The sequence below is a fragment of the Neodiprion virginianus genome, chromosome 2, assembly GCF_021901495.1.
Source record: "Neodiprion virginianus isolate iyNeoVirg1 chromosome 2, iyNeoVirg1.1, whole genome shotgun sequence".
Taxonomy (NCBI): Eukaryota; Metazoa; Arthropoda; class Insecta; order Hymenoptera; family Diprionidae; genus Neodiprion; species Neodiprion virginianus.
The window spans coordinates 1,878,100-1,897,533 of record NC_060878.1 but is presented as its reverse complement, the minus strand read 5'-3'; the positions used below and the strand labels follow the sequence as shown (position 1 = coordinate 1,897,533).

The 19,434-nt window shown below is 36.5% G+C and overlaps 1 protein-coding gene across 4 annotated transcripts in view; it reads left to right on the top strand.

Moving 5' to 3' along the window:
• Positions 1–18,629, top strand: part of LOC124298087 (melatonin receptor type 1B-A-like) — a 46,128-nt gene extending 27,499 nt beyond the window's left edge. For all 4 annotated transcript variants that reach the window (XM_046749685.1, XM_046749686.1, XM_046749687.1 and 1 more), the window contains 3 exons: positions 11,661–11,919; positions 12,054–12,270; positions 12,582–18,629. In XM_046749685.1, the coding sequence (XP_046605641.1) occupies positions 11,661–11,919; positions 12,054–12,270; positions 12,582–13,245 (1,140 nt within the window). In that variant the 3' untranslated portion in view covers positions 13,246–18,629. The remainder of the gene's footprint in view (positions 1–11,660; positions 11,920–12,053; positions 12,271–12,581) is intronic.
• Positions 18,630–19,434: the final 805 nt, after the last annotated feature.

The following is a 19,434-nucleotide window of genomic DNA, read 5'->3' as shown; positions in this document are numbered from 1 at the left end:
TAGAATGAACAAAAACGTTCAACGAAATATTGAAATCATATTTTTTTGTCCTATAATAAGCAGTAATAAAATATCTATATCATGTTACGTGTATGCCTAGAATTTGATTCAGTTAGAAAAAATGTATTAGATATAAACGATTTATGCATATAATCTTGACAACACACCTGTTTTGAATTCCAAGCGTGTGTATACATTCATATAATAATTCATGTATCCCACTTATCTATGTATATATTATATATACGAAGATTGGGGGACGACGACGGAGTTTCGTGATTCGAAAGTGCGGTTCCAAGTTACTCTTTTTATTCTCCTTTCTCCCCGCGTCTTATTTTCACCCAATCTCATATCTATACCCTTTTCTTTACCCTTGGCACGTATACATTGCCTAGAGGCTACTAGGGAAAGAAAACCATGGACGCGCGCGCATTCCAATTTCCAGACTCGTACGTGTGTTATATGAATATATTAAGATTATTCGTTGTGCGTAGTTACTTCATCAACGATTTTCACGATCGTTAATACATTATGAACAAGTGCGAATCTTTTCAGCGATTGATAAACCTGAATCCGTTATTACTAGGAAAAACAAAAACAATGAAAGGAACTTGACAGAGAAAAAGGAAAAAAAAAGTAAGGTAAAAAATGTATATAAAATTTGTATATATCGGGAGAGTTCGTGAAAATGTGTGGCGAGCAATTCAACATTGGATAAATCCGCTTGCATTTATGCAATTAATCAGGGCATTCACTTTTCTCGTCGATATCGATATTTCTTCATTTCTCACAATTCGTCGAATATTCATTACTTCCTCCAACCATATAACTGATTTACCACGAAACAAATGTCGATCGGTAAATGGCGTACCCTAAATTGCATAAGCACAGGCGGATTTACCCACCGTAAAATTTTCCACCGTCAATTTCTACGAATTCTCCCGTTACACGCAGTATTATACATATATTTCTTTCATTGTTTTAACTTTCTGATCCAGGGTATTTACTTTAACCGTGGATATCGGTATTTCCCAATTCTTCATAATTGGCCGCATATTCACACTTCCTCCAACCGTATAATTGATTTACCACGATACAAATGACGATCGGTAAATCGTGTACCCTAAATTGCATAAGTACAGGCTGATTTACTCACCGTAAAATTTCCCATCATACATTTCTACGAATTCTCTCGTTACACGCAGTATTACAAATATTTTTTTTTTTTTATTGTTTTAACTTTCTGTTTCAAGGTATTCACTTTACCCATCGATATTGACATTTCTTCATTTCTCACAGTTGGCCGAATATTTCTCGCTTCCATCAATCACATTGACGTCCCACGAAACAAATGACGATTGTTAAATCGTGTACCCTAAGTTGCATAAATGCAGGCGGATTTACCCAACCTTAAATTTCCCATCAATATTTTTTTAATCTTTTGACTTTCTTTCCGTACCGTGTGACGTAGCCTTCTGTATATTGGGGTTCGAGGTTTCGAGACAACTCGGTACCATGTTGTGTTGTTACACCCGCGTAGGTATAATATTATAAGTGAGGCGAGAGAGAGAGAGATAGAGAGAGAAGGGTGCGGTGGCAGTAGTAGAAGTAGAGGCTGAGTCAGGCAGGCCGTAGTCCCCGGCGGAGCTTTCAATCGATACAGCTTCCCACCGCGACTCGCGTTGGGCGCGGTGGAGGACCTACCTGTTAGCACGATCGACAAACTCCGTTATACCTACGTCTATGCACACGTACGAGTGAATCCGCACTTACGCATATGCACACGGATTATACACCATCGTGCATAAGTTTTACCGTGTTGTTTGTTGTTTGATTTTTTTTTTTTTTTTTTTTACCTACCTTATTTTTCCTTCTCCTTCTTTCCAACTTGAACGCTTTCCCGCTTTGATTCATTATGTCTTATCGCGATATGTCGCGAGGTATCAAATACATGGGCATAGATTTTATACGTAGGGGTATATGTGTGAAAAGACGGGTGATTTGAATCGCGCGATATAAATGGGGGCGACGCTATTTTTTCCGGGTCGTCGAGACACGTGGATCGGATTATTACGGTGATATTTTTCTCGGTGTTTAATTTTTTTTTTTGATATCATTTTTTTCCACAGCATTTTACTTTTTCTTACAACTGAAGATCTTGACCATGTGCAGTGATTATTGAAAATTGTTAATTTTTGTATTGCCTTCAATTGTACAAGTTGTAAGTAAGAAATTATAATACTTGGAAAAATTTCTTTTGTTCATAACATTAAATTGAAATAGTTTCATAACATTTAACAGTGAAAAATACGGGCTATAAATATTAAATTAGTACATGATAAAGAAGGTGTGAAAATTGTAACTTGCTCGCAACAACTATTCAGCGGTAGCAGCTGTTATATGACAGCTTCCTTCAGTGCTGTTGCAGGAAATAGGTTATTTACGAGATATTAACGGCATAAGATGATCAGAACAGCGAAACGTTACTTGTCTACTACGAGGGCAAAGTTTTGCATTGATACAACAGTCGCAGACACGATTGAGAAGTTTGGTAGTATTTTCCCGAGGGTGTTGTGTATATTGGAAGTTGGGATAGATGTGACAATATAATCCTGAAAATTGATAGATTTAAAAAAAAATTACCTCGCATTTTTTTAACGCATAACACACTTTCAGGTATATCTAATATTAATGTTTCCGCAGGACTGTAAAGCGGGGGCGCAATATTGCTATTTTCATCTCTCGGGGAGTTTTAATTTCGTTGAGGCACGTCGTCCTTGTGCCTTTATAACCCTTGCCCCTATTGTACAGCGTTGTATGGTAGAGACGGTGATAAGAGGTCTCTCTATCCGGACGGTCTTACATCACGGGCAGAGCACTCGGGTTTAAAATTCCCAAACGTACCTCATCCTCGTCGCGAGGGTGACGAGACTATGCAGCGCCTTCACGTGTATACCTACATATGTATATAAGTATTTCGAATGAATTTCCACAGCGACGTTCCCGCGCGTCTCAAGATTTTTTCATTCGGAGACTCCGAATAATTCCCGCTCTCAAGTATACGTCACAAGTTGAATAGTTTTTTTTCTTTTTGATTTTTTTTCTTCTCAACCCTTATGATGAAACTCAATCGTTCGAAAATCTTCTTTCACATATGCCCGGTTATTTTGTAGAAAAGTTACACGAGCGATTTAAGGTAGAGTCAATCCGCTGGCATTTTTGCAATTTACGGCACGTTTCACCTAAATGTACCCCCAGTTGTCAGAATGTAGGCGCATTTTTAAATAACGTATACACGGTGCTGCCAAGTAAAGGCCGGAGTGTGTTTGTTTGACTACCACTGATGGGAACAAATATCGGCACGAGTTATCGGTAGGTATATAGTGCGTTAAAAGTCCGCGCGACTGAGCTGGAGTTGCTCTTGTCGTCAGGTTGTGTGGATTTGTCCAAGCAGTTATTTCACCGTTTAAAACCTATGCTGGCGCATTCAGTGATCGCATTCTGCGGTCTCGTGAAAATGATTACATGCCTTGACCTGACGAAAGTGATTACGACTCGGTAGATCTGTTTTACCGATATTTGTTCTCCCTAGTGATAGGCAACCCCATATGCCGTGGTGTTTACTTGAAAGCAAACGGTATTTAATCTGAAATTGCATAACTTCAGGCGTATTCAGCATGATGTAATTTGAATTGTATAAATGCGGGCGAATTTGCTTTACGTTTATGGACGGCAAAAGCGTAAGCAAAAATAATCGTATATAAGAATAGATACTTATTTGATTAAAATAAAGATTTTAACGTACGTTATGTGCTTAACAACAACAACAATAATAATAATAATAATGGAGAAAAAGAGAGAGATCTAACAATTTCTAGGTAAAATGATGTGTGAATAAAGTGCATCCGGAGGAAATTGAACGAGAAACTTGAATTATTTCTACGACCTGGTCATCTCGTCGTCGTCAACGTCGTCTCCGACGTTGAGAAAGGGGATGCGGATATAATTTTAAGAAACTGGAAGCGTCATAGCGTAAAATTGCTTCTCTCTCTCTCTCTCTCTCTCTTGTCTGATTCGCCCTTCCGCTTCGCGGTACGAACCACCCTGGTGTAAAATCATATTTCGCACGTCGTTCGTCGATATTCACTCAGATCTTTTAAACCGCAACCCACCTGTATGTATAATACGGTATACCTATGTATAGGTTACATGTACATTGTATACGTGGGTTTTCATGTAGTTTTCTTTTTCCTCTTTCTTCTTATTCTTCTTATTTTTTGTTTTTCTTTCTTCCAACCCCCTTGTCTCGTGGAGACTGATTTGTATTAAAGACATAAAGATATACCTGTAGATTTTCTACGGTATGTAATACCTGAGATTGAAAATCATCAGCAGATATATGTACCTATACATATTTACCACTCAAATACAAGTATACCTATTTATACATATACCTATGTAAACCTATATACTCAAAAAAAGCTGACGCCTTGCTGCAATTTGAATTGAATAAGCAGAAGAAGAAAAGAAAAGAAGAAAAGAGAAGAGAAGAGGATGGAATGTAATTAGATCTTCGACTCGAGAAAATCGTTGAATAGACAAGTTTGCGCCGGATGTATATATGTATATATAATATACATACATATATATATATAATAAATAGATGTATATAAGTATGTATACACTACAGGAATTTAATTATAGGTCGAGAGTTTATTATTGAATCCTAGCGTTGCGGCCAATCCCTTCTTTTTCTGCTTATTCCTATGAAATAACAATATTTTAACCGAGATCAATTGCAAGATGCACGGATCACATATAACTGCATCGTTCCGCAGATACGGAAACTCACTGTTATCATGCTATAGCCAAATTTTCGAGTAAAATACCTTAAATATCATTCGTATCGCGAGAGTAATATTTTATATTTCCCGACGAGGGAAAAATTGCCTTTTCTAATTCACAAGAATCGAGGCAACGATAAATCTTCTTTTTAATATATCTATAATTCGTGGATACAATTTATGCAGAATTATTAAGTATGAATAGATTTTACTATGTAATATTTTAACTGCGTGCAGGCGATGGACGACTCAATGTCGAATCGATTTTGGTGTCTCAGTAAATAGGCATGATATACATGTGTGGAAATAATGATGTTGCAGATTACATAAACTTATGTAACGTCATCAATATGCGTGCGTGGGTACGCATCGAGGACGCTGTCGTTTCATTGGAGTAATTACACCCTTAACAAACCCCGAATAATCCAAGGAACGACTAGACGCGCCACGGGGGATCCCCATAAACCTCCAACAACTCCCACATAGCTTCGTCAGGCTTACTCTGTACGAATCAATCGGATTGATACCCAATTCCTGGCAAGAGAAACTTAGCTTTGATTTTCTCAATCCCTCCAGGGGTTGAGCCACCCTGGATTATCTACGCTTTATATTGTTTCTATTCTGTCTATCTCACTACCAGTGTTTTATCGTGTGTTATATCGCTCCCTGCACGTATAACAGCATTATATCGTGTAAAAGGATATCGGAGATTGAATTTACCAATCTTGAAAATCAATTCCCTGGAAGAGAGAAAGAGAAGCTCGGTGTTTTCGTTTTACTCGATTTGGGTATAACGGTTGTGATGAAAATATGATATATTTTTATACGTGCAAATGAAATCTCTGCAAAATTGTTCGTGCGTATCGGTATCATTCTATGATAGTAAAGCCTACAGGACGCTAAATTAATATTTCTTGTTCCTATTCACGCATGCAACGGTCTTTGAGTTACAGTTATTCAAACATTTCTATGATAGTTCAAATTTCTTTTTTCTTTTTCAATTTAATCTTCAAAATGATTCCATAGCCATTTTGTATCTTGGTATTATTTTAAATCTTTAATTCAATATCAACCTCAAGTTCTGAGTAAAAAAGTTGTGTAAAAAAATGACGTTTCGTTGATCTTTTCGAAAAGGTGGAAAAATAAAAAAAAGGGTTTCGAATATTCGTAGCTTCAATTGTCCACGATTATGAATTCATACTTGTTCAGCCTAACGTCGATTATTCAAAACGAAGAAGCTCCTACACTTATTATATATTATGACAGATACGAGGGCAATGCTCCGCGGTCAACGTCCACGTGTCTTGCATGGTCGATTCACGTCAGAGTCCTTAGAGACTAGGACGACTTTTCTGCGGCGGAGAGAGCGATAGAGAGAGAGAGAGAGAGAGAGAGAGAGAGAGAGACTGCTATTCCTTTTTGTTCGTCTGAAGGAATAACGCGGATTTATCGTTCCCGATTTTGCTAGAGTTGAATCGAACCCGCGAAACGAACAGCCTTCCGGAGCCCGCGATATTTTACCTCATACCTATATACCTATAAAGCTGTAGGCGTATGGCGTGTAGGAGTAAGTACATATATACGTCGGATAGGAAATCGTTAATACATGAATTGCAGGATATCGAATCGAGTTTCTCCGCAATCGAGAGATTGCCGTAAGAGTTTCCGGTTTTTGTAATACCGCTATGTTAGCTCTCTCTCTCTCTCTCTCTCTCTCTTATCATTTTAACTTGTCATTCTTTCTTTTACTTGGCTTGTAAATACCATCAATGCTGATCCTTAACTCATTAAACACGAAATTATTTGCCCATCTCTTTTTTAAGGGACGGTTCCTATGCTTAAAATCATGCTCAGTCACAATTTTATCACTATTCAACATTGTTCTATTGTATTGTATTATTATACGTTATTTTATAGACTATATTATTTTGTTCTTGATATTGCTTGTTTTACTTTGGATTTTTAAACACAGCCATGACGTATTGTCTCAAGGTATAACCAGGGCATAAGCAAATACACAATCGATCAATCAATCAATATCTATCGCCATCTATCTATCTATCCATCTATCTATCTATCTATCTATATGTCTATCTATCTATCCAGCAATCTATCTATCTACCCACCTATCTGTCTATATATTCATGTATCTATCTATCTGTCTATCTAACTATCTAAATATCTATCTATCTATGTCTCTCTCTGTCCCTCTCTCTTTCTCTCTCTCTCTCTTTTTCTCTCCCCCTCTCGTCACATCAATCATCATCATCATCATCATCATCATCATAACCTTCAGCAGCATTCATTGCATTTTAATGATCCATGTTCCCTGTGAAACAATGGAGCTTTTAGCAATAAGAATCGCATTAACTATACTTCGTATTTCGCCGAGCGTTTTTTACGGACAGGTTTGAGGTTAGTACAAGGTTGTGTATAATACGAGCCGATAAAAGCGCCGTAATCAGTGGCTCAATATCAATTTTACTTTGGTCGTTCCTTGTCCCGAGCCAGACTCGTATAACCTACCTGTTTTACGCGCCAGCTCATATATGAGGGATAATGTATTTGGGACCGGGATAACCACAGCTATGAAACACTACTCTAGTTCTTTCTCTCCCTCTCTCATGCCGGTGAAATCCTCTCCGCGCATCTGACGGTGTGATGATCAATACGCGGGAAACTCTCTCTCCATAACGTAGGTATTTTCTACAGTATGTGTGTAACATCCATAACGCACGATATATATTACATGCAATATACCGTGATTGGAATTCATTTCTTCTACAATCGCTGCAATAGGGTCCCATTATATGATCATTGCAATCAACCCTTCGCAGAAAATTCCGAGTTTACTGTCAGAATTGCATGAAAGAACGTCGAATGAAAAGGATTTTAAGCAGGTGATTAAGTTACATGTATAGAAAGTTCGGAATAATTTTTTAATAAATCGAAGAATTTTCCACAATCACTTTCAAAGAAAACGCGTGTATTTAATCAAACTTCCTTATGCCAAGATCTACACGCAAGGATTATTGTCCCTATAATATTATGCATATGCGTGTATATACGTATAACACATTTTTTAATTATTACCTCCGACAAAAATCTAGGTTAATGCTTCGAGGTTTGAGTGCAAACCTGCTTGTACACCTTTACAATTGACTCGTACACAAAGAGAAGAAAATACAAAACCACTGGGGGCTTTCATCATATACGCTGACAAATGAATATTCCTAAGGGGAAAAATAGTATTAACGTGAATGTTTTTCAACGTCTACCTAACATTAATTGCGTTAATGTGTGTCACCTTGCTAAGCAATGATCACGATAGGAAAATTTAATTTTACCGAAAAGGTAAAACAATGTCGAGATTAATTGCTCAGACAATACTCCTGGTTATTTAACACAGTTGAAGCATCCAACAGAGAACAGACGGAAAAAAATATCACCCAACGAATCGTGTCGGTTATCGCAACGAGTTTAATTGCGAAATTGTGTAGAATTCGTGAATGAGTAATATTTTTGCGTAGATTGGGAATTTCAGGTATAATGAATAAGCCACAGGCAGTCTGGGCAAGGTTTGAGTGTGAGGGTGAATCCATATTATTCCTATTATCGTTAATGTTGTTTCATGCCTACCTCGATATTATACGTCTAACATATGACCGGATAATTCTGTAAAACTGCGTCATATCCGATTCAGTGTAAGATTATAAGTACGCTTATATTTATGCGTTATACCCGCTTCAGTGTACGATAAATACGCCTGCATTTATGCAATTCAGGATGCACTTCATCCTAATCCGCCTGCATTTGGTCAACCGGGAATACATTACTGTAGAACATGCCCTGATTTGCATAAATGCAGATGAATTTCGGTAAAAACACGAGAAGAATTGCATAATCGTAGGCGGTTTCTTAAAACATGGGCCCTGAATTGTATAAATGGAGGACTCCCCCTAATGTAAGTTGAATTACACACGCGGCACGCCCATAGAATGACTCGGTGTAATTACCCAATTATGTATCAGATGCATAATTGGCAGGGTCGGTGCTTCAAACTTTTCAACGTTATGTCTCAGCATGCAACACGTGCGAAAAATGTACCATTAAATACGCGTCGCAGATGCCGCCGTGATATTACAGAGGGTGTACGTAATACCGAGTCATGTAATGTTGAACCACTAAAATGTTGTACGTTAGCCTAAATTCTCTATTGAGTCAGAAGTTACAGCGAATACAGCAATTTCTTGCTAACTCGTAGGGCTTCGTTGATTACGCAACGAGCGGAGAATAATTTATTACGAAAATTTCCATGATAACTTACATTCCGACATTTTTCATTTTCATGATGATAAATTTATCACACGTTTAGGGTGCAACGGTTTCAATTTACGGGCCGGTTGTGATTGCGGGTAACGTCGTTAAACCCATTAATGTCGGCAAGACTCGCGCCGCTCCTCCTCATTAGTTTGTACATACATACATATATATATATACGTGTTATATATATGTATACATACAAACGGCAAAGACGCTAATGAGGGTAACGAGCCTCTCACGCCCACAAGATTTGATATGCTTGTCAGTTTGACGGGAACATCGTTTTCGTTCTTCGTTGCTCTCTCAAACAGAAAATTGCCCGATACGCATTTTGATCCTTGTATTTTCTGTAACGTTAAATTTATACCTCTGACTTTAATTGTACTGATTAGAAAGAACAGAAACTGTTATTTTTTTGAATCCATAGACTATAGTTCATTCCAATCCATTAAAGCACACTACTGAATATATGTTCATGTGTTGAATCATAAAATTTTTGTCAAAGGATTCAGCGTGTAATTTATTACATGGTTCATCTTGGAAATTCGATAAAACATCTAAGAAATCACATTATAAATTATTTGACTATATAATTGACTATATATGGTTTTTGATCTAATATATCTGATGATACGTGATTTTTAATTTATTACGTGATTGCTTACATATTTTAACGAACTTCCAAGATAAATCATATAATAAATTATATGCTGAATTCTTTCAAAACATTTTGTGAATTAACACATGAAAATTTTTAGTATAAATTAGCGAGTAAATCACGTGGAAAACTGGCATTTTGCAGGGGCGACGGATTAGACAATGGGTAGGCATTAAACGGTCATATTCATATTCTTGAAGGTCAATTTGATCGAGTGCCAGTGAATATACCTTATGCTTGTGTTCGTAATTTGCTTGTACATATGACCATCTATGTATGTTATGTACACGTGGCCTATATATAATGTTTTACGTACGTCTGCAGTATGGTTTATGGCTCTGTAGAAGGGTATGGACGCTGTTTGCATAACCCTGGGGGGTTATTATGCGACATAAACTTCATCGATTTTAGAATTTCGAATTCAATCGATGCGCAGGAATGCAGAATTCCGTGCCAACTAGACGATGGTAAAATACGCAATATTGAAACAGCGTCAATTCTTTTTTGCAAATTTTTCTTTACTCTGCGAATTTCTTTTATCAGTGTTTCGTCGCTGACCGTTACAATTTCTGATAAACCCGTAGAAGCGATATTTAATATCGCCTGTTGGGTGTACGATACATACGTTATGAATATATATATCCTTGGTCTTAATACCGCGAGGACATTATGAGAAAAAGTTTAATATCTCAACTCTCATACTTATATATATATAGGTATATTATATATTGTATGCAGCGTGCACCGTTATCGGCGATGCAATAAAATACGAGCTTTCTTGAATATCATGCCCAACATAATAAATTGCACCGATTACTTATCTTTATAGTTTTACTTCTAGATTCATACTGAGTCACTACATTGTCAAACTTATGTGACGCTGTTTAATACAATGAATTATTGTACATCTCGTCATTTGCATCAGAGTTACGTCCACTATTTTTATAACCAATTCAAATACCGACTCAAGTACAGGTTGTACGCATAAAAGATTGATATTAAAAAAAATGGTGAAATTAAATATCAGCATTTTATTTTTTCCTCTTTATGACGGATAAATAGAGAAATACTCAATTTCGTTCGCAAATGTCGACAAATTTATTCATCGTTAGTTCTCTTACATTATTTCGACGATCCGCGCATGTGTTATGCGGGTATTACGTATACATGAATACAGATATAGAGCAGTACATATCTAGTAGATACGTATAAAGCTCATATACATGTGTATATCGGCAAAGCAACAAGTGTGAATTCCATACTGTAATCGAACCTGTCGTTCTTGGCAGTCGTCCACCCATTCTCCTATTGATAAATAATGAACGTTGGCCCAGTTTCTGCATACGTATGAGCATTTTTGTGTGTATGTACATACGTGACACGTGCCTGTGTCAATTGAAATGCTTTTCGCGTATCAGGAATGTTCACATTATGATGGCTAATCATCGAATACCGAAATCGTCCTGGCAATTTGATATTGCTTGGAAAAGCTTATTAAAGCCAGAGTAAAATTCAATTCTCTTGTTCTGTTTTATTCATCGTAATGTGATTCACAGGATCCAAAGTAGTGTAGCATGCCATTTTTCGGCACATTATAATCACTCAAATCGAGTTATATTCGATTATAAAAGTAGCTTTCTACTCTCTGTATCATCCTGTTTCAACCTAATCAAACAAAATGAAAGTCTGGCAGTTGGTAGGCGGTCCTCCGCGCTCTGATATTGGCACAATTAGTCTAATCCGATCAGCTGATCGTTTACGACGACGCCATGTTGCCCGAATAGCCCCGTCGACACTTCGGGGTCTCTGTTTTAATTGCATCTTCTTTTTTTAAGATGAACGTCACCACGGTAAGCACGGCTGGAATGAGCACTGCGATTGCCGGTATTGTTGCACTGGGTACCGGTGTTGTGGTTGAAAATACGAGGGGGGAAATCGCCGACGGTGGTGACGATGTCTCGCCAGTAACTCTGTCTTCCGATTGGTCGAGGGTTGCCCGTCTTCTGCTCCTGGCGTCTCTGGCCGTTGTCGGTAGCGTCGGTAACGTCTTCATGATATCGGCGGTAATGGTCGAGGATCATTTGAAGAAGAGGGGTGAGGCATTTTAATTATTTTTCTCACAATACTTACCGATTTTTATCCTTAAATTATACAGGTATGCAGGAATTTATGGATGTCTGCAAAGAACTGCTGTAGTTGATTGATAAATTCGAGTTTTCCTGTTTCAGGTAACGCTTTCTTGGTCAACGTTGCACTTGCCGATCTTCTCGTAACTGGCCTCGTTATTCCTGCTTCTGCGATTGTTATTTTAGCCGGTCAACAAGAATCTCCTAGTATATGTCGTTTCGAGTGGAGTTTAGAGGCCGTTTGTTTTCTCGTTACCGTTTTCACTCTCGCTACCATCGCCGTCGAGAATTACGCCCGTCTTTGCCTGTCCGAAGAAAGGTAATTTAATATTTATTTTCGCAGAACATTTTTTTAAACTCAGTGATAAATATACGAAATTGAGGTTGGGGTCGCCTGATGTCAGATTTGCTTGCGACAGCGCATGCGCGGAGTGCAGAAAAGACCACTTTCAACACTCCTAGGACTTAAAAGTGGTAATTTCAGTACTCCGCGCATGCGTATTCGCAGACTCACTCTACCGCCATAGTAAGGGGTATATTGTGTACGGCAAACACGCATTTAAAAACGTATAAAAGATGCTCGCATTATACACAAATAATCCCTTGACTAAATCGTCGATCAAATTTCAGGTACGAAGCACTGACGCCGAGTTGCGTGACAAGCCTGATACTAACGGCCTGGCTAATCGCCGGTACGACGGTAGCCCTCCAATCGTCCCTGGACCTGGGGCCGGACTTTTGCGGGCGACGATTCAACGGCATCGCCTTCGTCCAGGCAGTCGGCGCGAGTATCGTCGTCGGAGTACCGGCTCTGATAACGATACTGGCCTACTTGTGCCTCGTGGTGCGAGTGCGCCGGGCGACGAGGGCCTCGTTCAAACCACCGGTTGCCTTCGCCTGGGACTACGACCTGACCAAGACCAACATGTACAGCTTCGCAATGTTCGCCGTATTCTGGCTACCCTTTGGCGTCACCCTCTGCGTGAGTTCCGTTCGCCCGGTAAGCGCCAGGGTGTTTTACAACCTGGCGTGGTTCGCCCTCTCGAAGTCGTGCTTCAACAACCTTTTGTACTGCGTCTCCGATCGGCACTTTCGCAACGCCTATGTCAAGCTCTTTCATTACTGCTGCTGCAAGACAACCGTAAGCTTCTCAAGACGGACACGCGGTGACGGCACCGGCAGATCTTCCGGCGACGTTCGTCTCAGGGTTCACATTATACATTCGTACGCAAGCCCAGCTTCCTGCAGACCAGCTGTCGCCAGGCCCAATGGACGGGACGTTTACGAGTTGTAGACATTTCATTGATCGTTCAACTATTCACCGAGATTATTGATGTTATAGAATTTTTATGGAAGAGATGTGGAAAGTATTCATTATTTGTCTATAACAGGTATCAGCGATATACCGACTACCGTGCAGGCTGCACGCGTCCTTACCAGAGGAGATACGACACCGAGAGTCATCGAAGAGTCGTTGGTAAGTCAGATCACTGCACATACCGCTACCTAAAACAATTTTCTATACCTCTGTTTAGCGGAAACTTTTGTTAGATACCAAACGGATTTTCGTTCTAGCTTCAGTGCTAGATCAATTTGCTTTTCTTCTTTTTTTCTTAACATTTTACCCTTGAATGATCCGAGGCACTTCGGGTTCGTTGAGTAAGTCGAGGGGCTGCATTTTAACTTGTAACAAGAAAAATTTTAAATCTATGTTTTCGTTCTATTTTCTTGTTTTAATCCCGTGAAATACAACGGCCTAGATGTCCGAAAGACTTTTATATATAACTTATATCGCTATACGATTAAATAGTTTTTACTATATCGTTGGGTATAAATGTCCCTCTGTATCGTACGTACATAATATAACGTATAGGTGTATATCATCTATTCGTGTGGTATATTCAATAATATAGGTAAATTGCGGTGATAACTGTTTATTAATATCATTTATTATACAATATACAATTCCGTTAAAGAAGTTTTTTTATACTTGCAGCTTTCCCTTTTTTATAATCACCGTAATAATGTGTATAGATGTTCCTACGGTATATTGACATGACGTGACGCGAACTGGCGGATAAATAGAAAATAATTATCATCCACGCTAAAACTATAATACATTATTATTGTAGTCTCTTTTTTTCGCGTTGCGTTGAGTCGTTAGTTTAACTTATTTTCTCGTATATTCGATTTCCTAAGATCGTTTTAAAATTTACTTGAAAAAGTGATTAAGTAAAAGATACTTATAATAAATTAAAGATATTCTACATGAATAATACGTCACGTATACAACGCATTTAAATATTATACACGTATTTATTTATTGATGAAGAGTAATTCGTGATCTGTAAAATCTTTGTCCAAAGACTGAATGTACATCTGCGATCCTCTTTTTTTATTTTACTGTTCGTTCTTTTTTTTTTTTAGCATTTTTGCGTTTTATGTTGTCTGCTTGCTTATTGTTTCCGATTAATATGGACAAAGAGCTTCATTTCGCACACCCGTTATACTACAACGTTGTATAAGGTAATTTTATAATGTGCTTTTTGCTCCGTCCATTGCGAAGTTCATGCTTGTATTATAAATTGTTTATACGTTAATATTGCCCGTTGATTCTAACGTATATGTATACCGACCATGCGGTAAAACTCATGTATCTATAATCGCAAATTTAATGCGCAGGACGTAATATTTCGAATAACGCGAAATGCAGTATTTATAATCATTGTCTATGCCTGCCTATTCATGTCTATGAATGTATAATACTCGAATTGCATTAAGTATATACAAATTGTACGAACCGATCCAATTTCAATTTTCACGAAGCGTGTAACATTTCAACAATTCGTTAAATATTAGCTGATGATTTTCCTCAATTTTACGTATCTCGTGATTCCCGAACGTAATTCTATTTATGGGTTTTAGCACACCACGAGCAAAGCATTAAACCAGCATATCATTTAGTTTTATGGTTTGGTCTTCTTCGTTTCTTTTTCAGTTCGTTGGTTTTATGTTTCATGCTGATTCGTATCGACTTCCTTCATTTTCCACACTACTTTTTTTTCCTTGTAAAATATACGCGCGCATTATGTAGGACTTTTAGGATTAAGTGTATACTATACTCTATACATGTGTCTAGTATCAAAATATAATTATTATTAACGTACTGTGTATAGATAATAACGCACTTTTTGGGATGACGATATGAAATTTTTATTGACGTGTTTTAAGATTGACAAAGAAGGGGGTGCAAAATAGAAACACATGGAAAGACTGCTATTGTATAAACATAAATAGTTATAAAGTTAATATAATTACGTAATACATGATCCAGTAGGTATATTACTTATTGGGTTTTATAATTTATACCAATATTAAGGAACGAGAAATGTCTATCAAATTTATGCATTAACCTTTTGTTTTATTTATTTTTTTATCAATTTTCAAAGTATGCATTTTATCTAGTCGAATTATCATCCATCGATTACAGTCTTTTGAGATTTTCTTTTTTTTCGCTTTAATATATAATCAAACAGAATATTCCTGTGTATTTATTTACTGTAAATACATACATCGTTTATATACTCATGATATGATATTGTAAATATAATATATACATGTAGCAAATACCTCGTAGCAACAGTTAAAATTCTAATATTATAACATATAGGTATAGTATATTAATCTATATTTTACATGCGCCTTCTGCCGAGCTGTGATCAATCCGTATATATGATTACCAATTATTATTATCATTATTGCATATTACGCAATACGGACAAAAACAAGAACAAAAAAAAAAAAAAAAATTACACGGACGTTTTTTCTATGGACGGGTTAATTGAATTTTGCACCCTATATAAAAAAGAAAAGAAAAACCGAACCTATATTTTCTTATTCCTGTAATTACACCAGTAATTGACTTTTGATTGTATCTATTGACTTGTAGTCGTAAAAACTTATACTGGTGTATACATAGTTCAGAAATCATGCAATTAAAGTATTCAAAATTTATTTATTACGCCAGTGTTGCATAAGTACATGAAATATAGGTGCGCAATATTTATTTACGTTAATGAATATCGTTATAACGGTACAATAAAGAATGAAACAGGTTCAAAATATTCAGAAATGGGACCAGGTATAACGTTTGCTGTATTATTACACTATGCAATTTCCTCATACTGTTGTTGTTGTTGTTGTTATTATTATTATTATTATTATTTTCATCTTTACTATGGAGATACTCTAATCCTTTTATGTACTCACGATAAATATGATCCCGCATTATTATACAAGCTATTATTGGTCATTCCGAAAAATACAGTATTATAAATTTTTGAATCGTATACTAAACTTCCTTAGATCAGGATAAAGGATTGCAGGATTAAAATGATGTGGGAAATTAATTCTCGCATAATGTGATTACAGATTAATTTTTATTTTATATTTTTCATACATAAGCTCAGCATATAAAATTATAGATATAACCTTAATTATTAGTAACAATCGAAGTTTTGTGATTCGCGTTATAAAATTTTCAACGTTCCATTTGCATATTAGGCACCTCTTTTTTGAATCAACCAAATGCACTAAACAACTGGTTACTGATTTATGAATAGTAGGTACAGTATTCTCATGGCTATTTCTATACGTTGCGTAATCTACATACACCTATTTTCTATACAACAATTGAATGTAAATATACGTGTATAGTAATAATAATGATAATAATGATAAGATGGCGAAGAAAAACAAAAAGATCAGAAAAAAAAAGAATATATGTATAAACTGTAACTAAACTATTATGTATATCACTATTTATCATATACTTATATATTTGTATAAATCTATACAATTTGTGTATGAGGATGATGATGATGATGATGATGATGATGATGATGATGATTGATTATGTGTACCAAAAGCTGGTTTTGTTAATGTGAAAATGATAAGAATAATGATAGAAAAATAATACAATATTCTTTTAATAATATTATGTACAACGATACGATTTTATTCTCAGCTCCGACGTCGGAGACATTAAGCGACATTTCTAAACAGTATGAAATAAAATTACACGCAAGAGTGAATCCCGTCACTGTGGTTTAAACGGCGAAAAGCTCGGTAACAATTAAAAACGTGAACGGTTATTTCTTGTTGTAACAATTTTCACGACGCCACGCTTTCACAGGTTTTTCTTTCCATATCGCATTCCACTGCAGCTGGTACGTATGCATAATATCAATTTGTTGTGCGTGCAAAATCCCTTATGTACGCTTTAATTTCGTAGAATGAAATTATAAATAAGCATACGTGTACGAATAGTGTTACGAGTAGGTAAAAATTAGAGAATTGTTGTAGGAAAGTTGTAGTTGAATAAAATATTCCTTGGGATTTATGCAGATGTTAGAAATCGTATAGTCAGAATAACGGGATAATAATAAAAAGTTTTACTGTAGAAACATCGAAGTTGAAACACAGCAGTAAGCGATAGTGTTTGGTTATGCTTTGTTATTGGAAAAAATAATAATAATAATAATAATAATGCACCCTCGCAAAATTTATTTGCGATTAATCATTAATTTATATTTGTTTGCTCATTTGTTTTAGAATAGCTTGCTAACAATAATTGATTGCGATTAGAACTTTGATGCTCTTACAGTATTCGAAGTGTGTAAAAATGCATAATTAACGAATCAGGCTGCGAGGCTATTGGATATTTTTTTTCTCATGCGAGTTTTGCAATGAAATTATCACCTCTGTAGTAATCTGTAACTTAGGTACGATATATGTGTATGAAATTACCGACTATAAAACTTTTGAAACTATGTGGACCATAATTTCACAATAATCACGTTTTCTAATGTTTAATCTAGTTTATGTGAAGACGACGTATAACGTATAAGTGTTTCGCTAATTATAAAGTGACTCGTACTTTCAATATTAGGCATTTCTAATCATGTGTGGTAAAGTCTATATTATAGTACAGTAGTGTACGGCCACGTATAAATATATATAACAATGTTGTCTCTGGGTAATTGTGAATCAATTCGATAAATTCGTATGATAAGCATTCCAATAATTAAACTCATATATGTAATCAATTTATATTGATGTGATGCTTCGGTGGATGTCCATGATTAAATGGGAGTGATAACGATATTGAATGATAATGTACACTGTGGAGATAGTTTTAATATCTAGGTAGAAATGAAACGAAATCCTTACTGTAGTTGCAAATAGATACATGGATAATATATATACAATAGTATATGTCGATCATAGACGTAGTCGAAGTACGGTTCAGCTATGCGTAGTTATAGAGTGGGATAATGTATGTATAGGCAGATAATAATCGCAAATGCAGTTCATAGTATAGCAAGAATAGTAATCAATGCATTTAGTTTATTATTTTTATCTAGATACATGCAGTAATAAGTGGTGAATGTAATAATAAATCTACTAGAATATCGAATTATATCGATACATAAGTGTGTTTATTTTTTACTCAATGTACTTTGTATACTTATCGATGTATTTCACGTATTCACAGTATACCGGATATTTTGTATTAGCAAGTTTGTTCATGTATTTGGATTGTGCCATATAGAACCCACTGTAGATTTTGTAATATTGTAATAAAAAGGTTCATTTTCATCTACTGTGTCGAAGAAATTACAAGGTATCGACTGTTAGTTCTATAGACCACCTGGATCAATTGAGTACACAAACGTGTGAATCTGACATTCAAAAAGTCGTTGGAACCGATTGACTTGGGACATGACTCTGCTGGAATGCATCTGTTACCGATAGATATTTGGCCGATCGATGATGCGACTGATCCTTTCGCAGTCTGAGGGAATTATTCAGTACTTGGGCAAGAATTCAAAGTCATAGTTTGAATAAAAGTTTCAGCAAGCGACACGAATTTGTGATCTGTACGATTCTTAAGTCTTTTCCCACAAGTCAGGACCACGACGGTTGTAGACAAAACGAATATAATCAACAGGGTATCAATGCGGAGTGAATGGAAAACGCGAATTCCACAATTCAATATATAGTACATGAAGAAATGGATTTGAGCATTTTCTTTTGCCGAAATATTCACCAAAAATCAAAAGGGCCTTACCTTTTCTCCGTCAAAATACTTTTGGTCTCAGATTCGATTTAAATGACCCTTTCCTGACTAATCGGACCTCTAGGAACTCAGAAAACGCAGCAGAAAGAGCGTGGGATCAACAGGAGTGAAATTACGAAGGAAAAAGCCAGTGCTGAAAAATGTCGAAAACACAGGTTCCCGTTTTTCTGCTGTAACTTTTGATGCGTTGCTCGCAGCGTATCGAGACTGCGCCCAATCGATTTTTCTTGCAAAATTACGTCGGAATAGCGCCAAAAAGAATTTATTCCAGCACTTTTGAAATCCCGAAAATTTTCGCCAAAAACACAAAGGGGTTAGCCTTACTTTTTTTCTGGGCAAAAA